Source organism: Loxodonta africana, chromosome 8 (genome assembly GCF_030014295.1).
Source record: "Loxodonta africana isolate mLoxAfr1 chromosome 8, mLoxAfr1.hap2, whole genome shotgun sequence".
Lineage (NCBI taxonomy): Eukaryota > Metazoa > Chordata > Mammalia > Proboscidea > Elephantidae > Loxodonta > Loxodonta africana.
Genome location: NC_087349.1, coordinates 45,890,067 through 45,903,586, shown reverse-complemented (window position 1 = coordinate 45,903,586; position 13,520 = coordinate 45,890,067). Strand labels below are relative to the sequence as shown.

General features: G+C 40.7%; 1 protein-coding gene across 5 annotated transcripts in view; it reads right to left on the bottom strand.

Moving 5' to 3' along the window:
* SLC26A5 (solute carrier family 26 member 5) overlaps positions 1-8,082 on the bottom strand; it is a 44,706-nt gene extending 36,624 nt beyond the window's left edge. For all 5 annotated transcript variants that reach the window (XM_064289886.1, XM_064289887.1, XM_064289888.1 and 2 more), the window contains exons 1-2: positions 7,931-8,082; positions 6,049-6,188 (exon numbers count right to left, since the gene is read on the bottom strand). In XM_064289886.1, the coding sequence (XP_064145956.1) occupies positions 6,049-6,188; positions 7,931-8,082 (292 nt within the window). The remainder of the gene's footprint in view (positions 1-6,048; positions 6,189-7,930) is intronic.
* Positions 8,083-13,520: the final 5,438 nt, after the last annotated feature.

The following is a 13,520-nucleotide window of genomic DNA, read 5'->3' as shown; positions in this document are numbered from 1 at the left end:
CATTTTGATGCCTTTTTATGTGTGTTGTTGACAATTTCATTTTTCCACATACTTTTTTGTGCTGAGGCGTTTTTCTTAGTAAATTGTGAGATCCTCATTTTCATAGTGTTTGACTTTATGTTAGTTGAGTCGTTACGTTTTTCTTGGCTTTTATCTTGAGTTATAGAGTTGTTATACCTTTTTGTGGTTACCTCATTATATACCCCTATTTTACTAAGTAAAAACCTAACTTGTATTGTTCTATATCGCCTTGTATCACTCTCCATATGGCAGTTCAATGCCTCCTGTATTTAGTCCCTCTTTTTGATTATTGTGATCTTTTACCTATTGACTTCCATGATTCCCTGTTATGTGTATTTTTTTTTTTTTAATTAATCTTAATTTGTTTGTTTTTGTGATTTCCCTATTTGAGTTGATATCAGGACGTTCTGTTTTGTGACCTTGTGTTGTGCTGATATCTGATATTATTGGTTCTCTGACCAAACAATATCCTTTAGTATTTCTTGTAGCTTTGGTTTGGTTTTTGCAAATTCTCTAAACTTGTGTTTGTCTGTAAATATCTTAATTTCGCCTTCATATTTCAGAGAGAGTTTTGCTGGATATATGATCCTTGGTTGGCAGTTTTTCTCCTTCAGTGTTCTGTATATGTCGTCCCATTCCCTTCTTGCCTGCATGGTTTCTGCTGAGTAGTCAGAACATATTCTTATTGATTCTCCCTTGAAGGAAACCTTTCTTTTCTCCCTGGCTGCTTTTAAAATTTTCTGTTTATCTTTGGTTTTGGTGAGTTTGATGATAATATGTCTTGGTGTTTTTCTTTTTGTATCAATCTTAAATGGGGTTCGATGAGCATCTTGGATAGATATCCTTTCGTCTTTCATGATGTCAGGGAAGTTTTCTGTCAGAAGTTCTTCAACTATTTTCTCTGTGTTTTCTGTCCCCCCTCCCTGTTCTGGGACTCCAATCACCCGCAGGTTATCCTTCTTGATAGGGTCCCACATAATTCTTAGGGTTTCTTCATTTTTTTTAATTCTTTTATCTGATTTTTTTTCAGCTATGTTGGTGTTGATTCCCTGGTCCTCCAGATGTCCCAGTCTGCATTCTAATTGCTCGAGTCTGCTCCTCTGACTTCCTAGTGTGTTGTCTAATTCTGTTATTTTATTGTTAATCTTTTGGATTTCTACATGTTGTCTCTCTATGGATTCTTGCAACTTATTAATTTTTCCAGTATGTTCTTGAATAATCTTTTTGAGTTCTTCAACAGTTTTATCAGTGTGTTCCTTGGCTTTTTCTGCAGTTATCCTAATTTCATTTGTGATATCATTAAGCATTCTGTAAATTAGTTTTTTATATTCTGTATCTGATAATTCCAAGATTGTATCTTCATTTGGGAAAGATTTTGATTCTTTTGTTTGGGGGGTTGGAGAAGCTGTCATGGTCTGCTTCTTTAAGTGGTTTGATATGGATTGTTGTCTCCGAGCCATCACTGGGAAACTAGTTTTTCCAGAAAATCCGCTAAAAAAAAACTGCAGTCAGATCCCTATCAGAGTTCTCCCTCTGGCTCAGGCTATTCAGATGTTAATGAAGCCGCCTGGGGAGGGTGGGGGAGGGAACAGAGAGATAGGAGAGTAGCACCTCAGAATATAGCCAGAGTTGCTTGTCTTGCTTGGAATGACTGTTATATCTGAGATTCCCGCGGGCGCGTCGCCTATGTGTGCTGGCTGTGTGGAGATTGCCCCCAGGGGGTCTGGCCCGCTGGAGTCACGGTCAGATCCTCCGCTTCCAGCCCCACGCCCAGCGTCAAGGCTCCCCTACTGGGACGGTGCACTCTCAACTCCAAAATCAGTCGCTGCCTCCCGGGGACTTCTCGTCTCTCCAGTCGTGTGGCCGTGCCGCCCCCGTGAACCAGGTGGGCCCCCTCCCGGGGTTAGTTCAGATGGGTGGAGTAGCTCCCCGTGCTTGTGCCGCGACCGAGTGTCCCGGCTGGAACGCTGTTCTCCCCACTCCAATACCAGTCGCTGCCTCCCGGGGACTTCTCCTACCGGCTGCGTCCCACGCCGCCCGCGCGACCCGGCTGGTCCCCTTCCCGGGGTTAGTTCAGGGGGTGGAGCAACTCTCCGTGTTTATGGCGTACCTGTGTGCAGTCCAAATCCCTGCGGGACGGTTCTCCGGCTCGGATGCTGCTCTTTCTGCTCCAAGATCAGTCACTGCCTCCCGGGGACTTCTCCTACCGGCTGCGTCCCACGCCGCCCGTGGAACCGGCTGGTCCCCCTCCCGGGGTTAGTTCAGGGGGGTGGAGCAGGTCTCTGTGCTTGTGCCGTACCTGACTGGTACTCTGGCTCCAGGCTCTGGAAACTATCGCTGCTTCCCCGTATTAGTTCGTTCTCCGTCTCTAAATCTGTGTTTGTTGTTCAGGGTTCGTAGATTGTTATGTATGTGATCGATTCACTTGTTTTTCCGTGTCTTTGTTGTAAGAGGGATCCGAGGTAACGTCTGCCTAGTCCGCCATCTTGGCTCCCGGTTCCGTGTGACAGAATTTTGCAAATACCTTTTTTTCACCAACATAAACAGTGACTGTACATTTTAGTACATGTGGACCTCACCAGATGGAATACACAGGAATCAATACACAGACTACATCTGTGTCAAGAGACAATGGGAAAGCTCAATATCATTAGCCAGAAGAAGGCCAGGGGCCAGCTGCAGAACAGACCATCAATTGCTCATATGCGAGTTCAAGCCGAAACTGAAGAAAATTAGAACAAGTCCACGAACGCCAAAGTACAACCTTGAGCACATCCCACCTGAAGGTAGAGACCATCTCAAGAGCAGATTTGATGGGGTGAACACTAATGACCGGAGACCAGATCAGTTGAGGAAGGACATCATACATGAAGAAACCAAGAGGTCATTAAAAAGGCAGGGAAAAAAAAAAAAAAAGACCAAAATGGATATCAGAAGAGACTCTGAAACTTGCTCTTGAATGCTGAGTAGCTAAAGCAAAAGGAAGAAATGATGAACTAAAAAAGCTGAACAGAAGATTTCAAAGGGTGGCTCAAGAAGACAAAGTAAAGTATTATAATGACATGTGCAAAGACCTGGAGATAGTAAACCAAAAGGGAAGAACACACTTGGCATTGCTCAAGCTGAAAGAGCTGAAGGAAAAATTTAAGCCTCGGTTGCAATATTGAAGGATTTTGCAGGGAAAATATTAAATGATACAAGATGCATCAAAAGAAGATGGACGGAATACACAGAGTCACTATACCAAAAAGAATTGGTTGACGTTCAACCATTTCAGGAGGTACCATATGATCCGGAACCGATGGTACTGAAGGAAGAAGTCCAAGCTGCACTAAAGGCACTGGCAAAAAACAAGGCTCCAGGAATTGACAGAATACCAACTGAGATGTTTCAACAGATGCAGTGCTGAAAATACTCACTTGTCTATGCCAAGAAATTTGGAAGACAGCTTCCTGGACAACTGACTGGAAGAGATCCATATTTATGCCTATTCCCAAGAAAGGTGATCCAACTGAATGTAGAAATTATTGAACATTATCATTAATATCACATGCAAGTAAAATTCTGCTGAAGATCATTCAAAAGTGGCTGCAGCAGTATATCAACAGGGAACTGCCAGAAATTCAAGCTGGATTCAGAAGAGGACATGGAACCTGGGATATCATTGCTGATGTCAGATGAATCCTGGCTGAAGGCAGAGAATACTAGAAAGATGTTTACCTGCGTTTTATTGACTATGCAAAGGCATTTGACTGTGTGGATCATAACAAGTTATGGATACCATTGTGAAGAAAGGGAATTCCAGAACACTTAATTGTGCTCATGAGTAACCTGTACATACATCAAGAAGCAGTAGTTCAAACAGAACGAGGGGATACTGCATGGTTTAAAGTCAGGACAGGTGTGCATCAGGGTTGTATGCTTTCGCCATATTTTCAATCTGTACACTGAGCAAATAATCTAAGAAGCTGGACTATATGAAGAAGAACAGGGTATAAGGATTGGAGGAAGACTCATTAACAACCCGTGTGACACAACCTTGCTTGTTGAAAGTGAAGAGGACTTGAATCACTTACTGATGAAGATCAAAGACCACAGCCTTCAGTATGGATTACATCTCAACATAAAGAAAACAAAAATCCTCACAACTGGACCAGTAAGCAACATCAGGATAAATGGTGAAAAGACTGAAGGTGTCAAGGATTTCATTTTACTTGGATCCACAATCAACATCCATGGAAGCAGTTAGTCAAGAAATCAAAAGATGCATTGCATTGGGCAAATCTGCTGCAAAAGACCTCTTTAAAGTGTTGAAAAGCAAAGATGTCACCTTGAAGACTAAGGTGCACCTGACCCAAGCCATGGTGTTTTCAGGCAATTCACACTCATGCAAAAGCTGGTCAATGAATAAGGAAGATCAAAGAAGAATTGATGCCTTTTAACTATGGTACTGGGGAAGAATACTGAATATACCATGGACTGCCCAAAGAACAAACAAATTTTTCTTGGAAGATGTACGACCAGAATGTTCCTTAGAAGCAAGTATGGCGAGACTACGTCTCACACGCTTTGGACACGTTATCAGGAGGGATCGGTCCCTGAAGAAGGACATCATGCTTGGTAAAAGAGGGTCAGCAAAAAAGAGGGAGACCCTCAACAAGATGGATTGACACAGTGGCTGCAAAAATGGGCTTAAGCATAACAATGATTGGGAGAATGGCACTGGACTGGGCAGTGTTTTGTTCTGTTGTACATAAGGTTGCTATGGATCAGAACTAACTCGATGGCACCTAACAGCGTAACACCAACATAGCATAAACATAACTTTTATATGCAATGGGAAACAAAAAAATTTGTGTAACTTGCTTTGTCGCGATATTCGCTTTATTGCCGTGGTCTGGAGCTGAACCCACAATATCTCCGAGATATGCTTGTAAATTTGTAGAATGGAATTTTAGTGAAAACTCAACTAGACAAGATCTTGATTGTTTTTTTTGAAGTGTTAGTTTGCATGAATTTACCGCATTCCTTCCCCACAGTTGTTCCCTGTGGCTTTGTCAGTCCAATTTGACTGATTGTCATTTTATCTTCTGTTTCCCATTTTGGACACTGAGCACCTGCCTGCTCCTCACCCCACTGTTACCTCTGTCTTTGCATCTGTTCCTTTCTCTATCCTTGCGGTGATGGTGGCAAGAGAGCTGTAGAAAATGGTCCTAAACCTTATTTAAGGCCTTTGCCTAATACATTTTGGTAATTCAGTTACTTGGGAAATTAAAAACTCAGTGAATTGATCCTCAGGGAAATTGATTTTTGACAAATTGAACATTTGGGAATTCATTTCTGGGAAACTGCCTAGAGGGAAATAAGATTTTTGGCCAGCTGACCTAGAGCTGCCCAAGCTATTACCTTTGCCTACACTGAGCCACTGTCTCCACGTAGGGGCATTCATTCCACTGCTCTCCCACTAACCAAACCTATTCTCCACACAGCGGCCTGAGAGATACCTTAAAAGTAAATTCCCTTACATCACTGCCTACTTAAGTCCCGCAGATAGCTCTTCGTTGGCCTAACAAGTCTCTGTGGACCTACCCCTGAATAAATTAATGAATATCCTCTTAAATTCTTACATCACATATAATATCACAGAGCTGCAGAGGAACTCAGTATATCATGGTCCACTGTAATTAGAACATGGGCTTAGAAGCCAAGAGCCTTAACAAAAGCCACAACAAAATGCCGATTGACTGACTGACTTCACAAGAAGTAAGGCAATTCCAGCTAGTATCAACATGTACTGATTTGCAGAACAGTATCACCATGTCTTATTACTAATATTCCTGGAACATTTTAAGGATTATATGCTTCAGAAGAATTCCTTTGGACAGTTAAAGGTTACCAGAATGTTATATAAAAACTATCTTTGTAAAAATAAAAACTATGAATTTGCAATAGGATGAAATAAACAGAAAAAGTTAAGCAAACTGTTTGAGGAAATGACAGTGAGAGAGAGAAATACATTCTACTAACCTTGAGGAAGCTGAAGCACCCCTGTGCTTATGCCTGAGACCAAGTCACCCAACACATACTCCTTGAATTTATACGCAGGCAACCACTTAGTTATGGGTAGGAACATGTAAATGATGTTTCTTATCTTCTTAGGAGTACATCTGGAAGGACAAAGAGATGAAAGTATAAATGAGCAACATCTCTGTGGAATTCACACCGAGGTATTTTCCCTTCCTCATATTCTGGAGTGATAAGGAAACACAGTTGGTGCTGAGGATGGGCTTTTCCACCCTGCAGAAATGAGGGGCAAGAAGAGCTGCCTCTTACTTTTTTTTTTTTAATGGGAACATCTAAATTGGCTCCATGATAATGCTCTACAACTGACTACGACAAATAAGGAAAATTTAACTTTGATGTCACTGAGACACATCAGAGGCTATTATTTTAAGGAAATTCTTAGTATATTTTTTATGTTGGCAGAAAAGTGAAGCAGGTGAATTATTCACTGATGTAGTTAATTTTTTAATATGGAACCACTGACTGGCGTCTGCCCATTTAATTTTCCCCTTCCTTACAAGATGAAGGGCATTTATACGGTGTTATCGAGCTTCATTAACATGTGTTCAATGCTTTAGTCTTTGATTAGGCAGAGTCTAGGCACCACTTGTTACTGGAGTATAGTAGCTGACCAAGTCTTGGTTAGGTAGAATGCCATGTTGATAAAACGAAGGCTTAGCATTGAATCCCCATATAGGCCAATTAACTTTGATACATAGACTATGTTCTGGGTCTCAGTCATTCCTATTGCTAGTTTATGTTGGCAAGATGTCACTGAGTATGACTATGGACAGATGAGCATAGCTCTACCACTACTAGGACAGCCTTGATCCTCCTGGTGACAAGCAAGCACTGTAATCCGTACAAAAGATAATGCATCATTGCAGCATACATGGTATTTTATATAGTGTCTTTAGAACTTAATAGTGTCTGGTAATTAGATAAAGGAAGATTTTGGAAGCAAAACATAAGGCATCTGTGGCAAAAGCAATAGATTTCAACGAAACATACCAGTCTCCTTGTTTAGAAAACTAAGGTATTAATAACAGTGGTCACTAACATAGTGCTTGCCATCTACTTTGTACTTTATGTATGTTAACATATTTGAACCCCCAGTAGCCTATGAGGTGGGTACTACTATTAGCCCCACTTTACAGAGCAGAAAACTGAAGTACAAAGGTGGTCAGTGGTGAGACCAGGATTAAAAGTCAGTCTGGCAACAGAGTCTACATTTTTAACTTCTCCTGATGGTAGTATCTAGAGATAGGGTCACCGTGAAGATTAGATGAGCACAGAGTACAGAAGGTATGCTCTCAAGTGTTCAGGTGGCAGCATTAAAGTAGTTTGATTTTGAAGTCTGGGAATGATCAACAGGTAACATCAGACCCATGTATACTAACATTCTTAGGCCTGCAACAAGGGTGTGTAAAGTGTTCTCCAAAATGCAGAGTCACAGTAAGCTGAGGGTCCTTAACACGAAATGTTGGGGATTTAGATTCAGAGTGTTGCCCGATGGGGTAGACGCCTGGGGTGGACAAAAAGACAGTGGCTGGAACATTCCTGGGTCATTCCAGAGAAGAGTGGATATTTTGAAGGTGGGTGGAGAAGTGGGTTTTTCACATAAATGCTTACACAAAAGTAAATCATAGTAGGGGTTCAATAAATATGGTGGCATATATCATGAAGCCTGTGCTCACTCAAACACCTAACACTCACTGAACTGTTGCGGACAGTCCTGTAAATCATGAGTGTCCACCATTCATTATTTTATCCACTTCACCAGACAGATTTGCTTCTCTTCTAACTTGATGACAGAATAAAGAAAATAGGTTAAAACACAACATACGTGAATGCCTGTTTCAGCTTATCCCCAATGGAATCCGAAATCTTGTCCTTCTTATGTAGCCTTTCCTGGAGGACTGGATGACTAAAGATAGGCCTTTCCACACAGTACTTCTGGGTTGCTACAAGGATTTCATTTTCTTCAGCATGATCCATAGTACTCCGAAATTATTCATCAACAGCAGGAGACAAGCATTTCCTGAGTGACACTAAAGGAGAAAATAAAAGTTCTATTTCAGTTGCTGCAATCCTAATGATTATTATTCTTAAGTATCTCTTCCTTGTGTTACTCTAAGTTTTTCCAAGGACTGTGTCATCTTTGGATACTCCAGAGGTTATAACAGGGCCTTGCATATAGTAGTACTAATAAAATAAAAATCAACAAAAAACATAAATGTTACTTATTCCTGTTCAGTGCAGTAAGTGAGTAATTTGTATATTTTTAACAGTTTATATTAAATTAGTGGCTAAATGTTATAGTCAGTTGGCTCTTGGCCCATATAGGGGGAATTGTGAGTCAGGCAGATTCCAACCAGCTTAATGACAAGGAAACAGAAAAAGGGTAAGATCAGTGTGATGGGGAACTAAGAAGTCCTTAAACTGACCCTGAAGAGCCCCGATGGTACAACTGTTAAGTGATCGTTGCTAGCTGAAAGGTCGGTGGTTGGAACCCACCAGAAGACCTGGCGATCTGCTTCCATAAAGATTACAGCCTGGGAAACCCTATCGGGTAGTTCTACTCTGTCCTATAGGGATGCTATGAGTCAGAATTGACTCGATGGCACATAACAACAATAACAACAAACTGACCCTAAGTTTCTTGAAAGTATACTATCCCCCTTTCCTATTTTTTATTCAACCTTAAAATATTCTATGATATCCACAAACGATATCCCTGGTGACTTACGTGAGAGGATACAGGTTAAAAACATCGTTGCGATATTATAACACTGTTTTAAAGTTGTGTTGTCAGGTGTAAGAGTATTAGAATTTTTTTTTTTTTTTTGCTACATAGAGAATACTTCTTACATGAGTAAAATAAATGATTAAGGAACAAAAGCCAACACGTTTGTGCATGTGGAGATGTGTATAAGAGCACTCGCTGCAGCTTTACGGTAGCGAAAATGGGAAAAACACCAAATGTCTGCCTATGTGCGATAAAAAATAAATTGTGATATGTTCATAAATGCAGCAAATACAACAACATACCAACATGGATGATATGGAAAGCTAAGTCTGGAGAAAGAGAATTTTGCAGCAGAATTCGACAAAACTTTTATGGCCACTATTGGAACTCAGCTGATGTATTTGAGTGAAGTTTTTGACACAGAACAGATGGTGTCAACTCTGGCTTCTACACACCCCCCAAAACCAAACCCAACCTGTTGCCATCAAGTCAATTCTGACTTACAGCAACCTTACAGGACAGAATAGAACTGCCCCATAGGGTTTCAAGGCCTGTAATCTTTACAGAAACAGACTGCCACATCTTTCTCCCATGGAGCTCCCACAGAACCACTGTCCTTCCAGTTAGCAGCTGAGTGCTTAATCACTTTGCCACCAGAGCTCCTTCACCCACCCCCAACACCTCCAAAACGCTTATGCTACACCATTATACAACACTTGGAATTCAGGCAACATATTATGCTGTTAGAGGAGTCCCTGGGTGGTACAAACGGTTAAGTGCTGGACTACTAGACAAAAGGTTGGCGGTTCGATCCCACCAAGAGGCGACACAGAAGACAGGTTTGGTGATATGCCTGCGAAAGGTCATAGCCTTGAAAACTCTATGGAGCAGCTCTACTCTGCAACCACGGGGTTGACATGAGTTGGAATCAAACTAACAACAGCAATAACATGCTATTTTAAGCCTCTGTGCCTTTGCGCAGAGTTATATTCACATTTACTCTGATAAGAAACGCCATTTCTTTCCCCTCATTCTCCTTCCACCCTAATCACTTAATCTTTCAAACCCTGGTTTTGTCCTCTGCTTCTCTGAAGTCTGCCCTCACCTCTAAACTCCCACGGAGTAGGTCTATGCTCTCTACTTCATGTACTGTTCCATTCTTCTCCCACTGTTTGGTAATTATTGGTCTCCTCTTAGACTCTAAGTTCCTTGAAGCAATACCACACCCTGAACTCTGAGGACTTAGATCAGTTCTTGTTACTTGGTTGATGTTTGGTAATTGATAGATGAATTAAATCTTTGCATTTATATATATAATGAGTGTTGATAAATATATTCCATGCTTTCTCTTTGATATTTTACATTACAGAAGATAAACTCTGTTTTTTTTATTTTTATTTTTTTTCTTGACACCTCTTCTTTAGTCTTCTTCCTCCCTGCATCAGGAAGTAAATTCTTCCTTTATGTAACCATCCAAAGAGAAAAAGCAGGCAGGTAGATCGGTGGAGGTCTAAAAAATCAGAGTCTGGGTTTCCTTTCTGTTGCAAGAACTAAGCTTTACCACTGATTTTGCTGTTACCCCATCTAAATTCATCCAATTGTTAATGGGATGAATTGTAATGACCATTGTCTAAAAAACATTGTCTAGGCATGTTGTATTACCTACAAGGCAGTGGTTACGAAACGTGACCAATCACCACAGTAGTCTGGGGAGGTTTTTATTTATTTATTTATTCCGGGGAGGTTTTTAAAGTACTGGATTCTGGGCCTCCCTCTAAACCTACTGAATCAGAATTTCCATGTGAGGCCTGGACAGCACTCACTCTGTGGCCCATGTGTATAGTGACCTTCTCTGAAGATTTCGGGGCTACTGAATGAGTTCAAAGTGAAGCATTGCAGAGCAACAACTTAAAATATTAGACATCTTTATCCTTGCTTTTGAAAGCCCTTTGGCTATCCCCAACATCAGGAATTTCTCAATTACACCTAGTGCTCTGAAGACCATTTGTCGCCCCTCTCACTTCTCTTCCTCCTCCCAGAAACCCCAGTGCCCTCCTAGAACCTCAAAATTCTTTCCATTTCACTAGGCAGAGCAATTGTCTATACGTTTAAAAAGTTCCCCAAGAGACTCAGACGATCTGCTAGGTAGTACCTGACATATTTAACATACTGGTTTCCAACTCAGGCTGAACCTAAAATCTCCTCAGATGCTTTTAAAAAATTATAATGGACGTAACTGGCTTTACTGAACTGTTTATGTGAAAAAGGAGCTCTGGTGGCACAAACGGTTAAGCGCTCAGCTGCTGTTATGGATTGAATTGTGTCCCCCCAAAACGTGTGTCCACCTGGCCAGGCCGTGATTCTCAGGATTGTGTGGCTGTCCTTCATTTTGTGGTCTGATGTATTTATCCTGGGGTTGTAAATCCTAACCTCTATGATGTTAATGAGGCAGGATTAGAGGTAGTTATGTTAATGAGGTAGGACACAAGCTACAGGATTATATTGTATCTTGAGTCAATCTCTTTTGAGATATAAGAATCAAGCAGAGAGGAGAAGGACCTCATTACCACCAAGAAAGAAGAGCCAGAAGCAGAGCATGTCCTTTGGACTCAGGTCCCTGCACGGAGAAGCTCCCAGACCAGGGGAAGACTGATGACGAGGACCTTCCCCCAGAGCTGACAGAGAGAGAGGAAGCCTTTTCCTGGAGCTTGTGCCCTGAATTTGGACATCTAGCCTCCTAAACTGTGAGAGAATAAATTCCTGTTTGTTAAAGCCATCCACTGTGGTATTTCTTTTGTAGCAGCAGTAGGTAACTAAGACATCTGCTAACTGAAAGATTGTTGGTTCGAACCAAGCCAGCAGCTCCACAAAAGAAAGGCCTGGCAATCTGCTTCTGTAAAGATTACAGCCTAGAACACCCTGTGAGGCAGTTGCACTCCTTACATGAGGTCGCTATGAGTCGGAATCGACTATGTGACACCTAACAACAACAAATACAATATGTGAAAAATGTTGAATTAACAAATGTGTTCTTTATATTTTTACAACAATAAAAATTAAAAACAAAGGACAAACAAAAACAATACCTGGGCCTGGCACCAGAGCAATTTGAGCAGAGCCCCCAGGAAGTAGAGCCCAGCCTATTTTTTTGTTTAACACACCCTAAGATGATTCTGAGAAGTTAAAGTTGAGAGCCACTGGTTTATAACTTAGCAGGCAGAGAAACACAAATGAAAAAGACATAAGAAAATCACAAAGAAATATTGGAAAAGTACAATTATGAACTTTAAGGAATTAATGACAAATCAGTAGCACGATTAGAGCCAAATGAGATCATTTATTAAACTAAACTTCATAAGATGTGATTATAATATAGTATAGTATAATATATAAATATTATACACTGACCGAAAAGTACATGAGATCGCTTTTGAAAAGGAATTTAAAACATAGGGACATGATTTCACAGTAAAAATGCCCCTCTGAATTTGCCATTTTCATTTAGTGCAGTGGTTCTCAGTCCTGGCTGCACATTGCAACCACCTGGGCAGCTTTAGATACAACTAATACCCGACTCTACTGCCAAGGAGTCTGATTTAATCGGTCTGGGAGGTCAGCAGGGACTGAGAATGGAAAAAGCTCTCCAGGTGATTCTAACGTGCAGCCAAGTTTCAAAACCACGACTTAGGGGATGATACTCACACATTCACATACACACGCACACACAAATGGAAAAACAAAAACAAAAACAGAATACGGTATAAACAAATCGTGTATAAAGCATTATATTATTATCTTTACTCACGTGCATCTTTGAAATACGTAATAAAAAAGTTATAAAAAAGAAACATCTGGCTTAGGTTTCTGAGGCAAAGTCTTGTTGAAACAAAAGGGAGTTTTGTGCAGGTGGGCAGTGTAACATCCATCACACTTCATGTAAATGCAGTCTCAGTTGTCACAACCATTTAATTCAGGGTTTAAATTGGGAACAAAACTCAAAGATTAGATAGATTTAGGAAAGCATTAGGATATGCACTCTCTGTAGGGTTTCCAGAAAAAACACAGGACATCCACTTAAATTTGAATTTCAGATAAACAACGAATACTGTTTTAGTTTAAGTATATCCCAAATATTGCATGTAACATTCTATACTAAATTTCCTTTTTTTGGCTGTTTATCTGAAATTCATATTTAACTGGGCATCCTGTATTTTTCTTTGCTAAATCTGGCAACCCTAACACTCCGTAGGTTAGAACCAAACCTAAAAAACCAAACCTGATGCCGACTCATAGTGATCCTAAAGGACAAGGTAAACCTACCCAATAGGTTTTCCAAGGAGCACCTGGTGGATCTGAACTGCTGACTTTTTGGTTAGCAGCCATAGCTCTTATCCACTACACTACGAGGGGGTTATCAAACCTTTTTGAGTTGTTAGGGCCCTGATTACCATCCATGTCTTCTTTGACAGTTCAAAGCACAGTTCTACTCTGACACACATGGGGCCCCCATGAGTCAGAGTTGACTCAGCAGGTTAAGTGGCTTACCTAAAAATATTCTCAACACACAAACCTTGTTTCCTATTTGAAGTAGTCATAACATTTAAAAGGCAGAGATACTTATAAATAAAAATTATATCAAAATAGTACATTTTAAACTTTAAACTAAGAGTGAGAATTGAGAATTGAG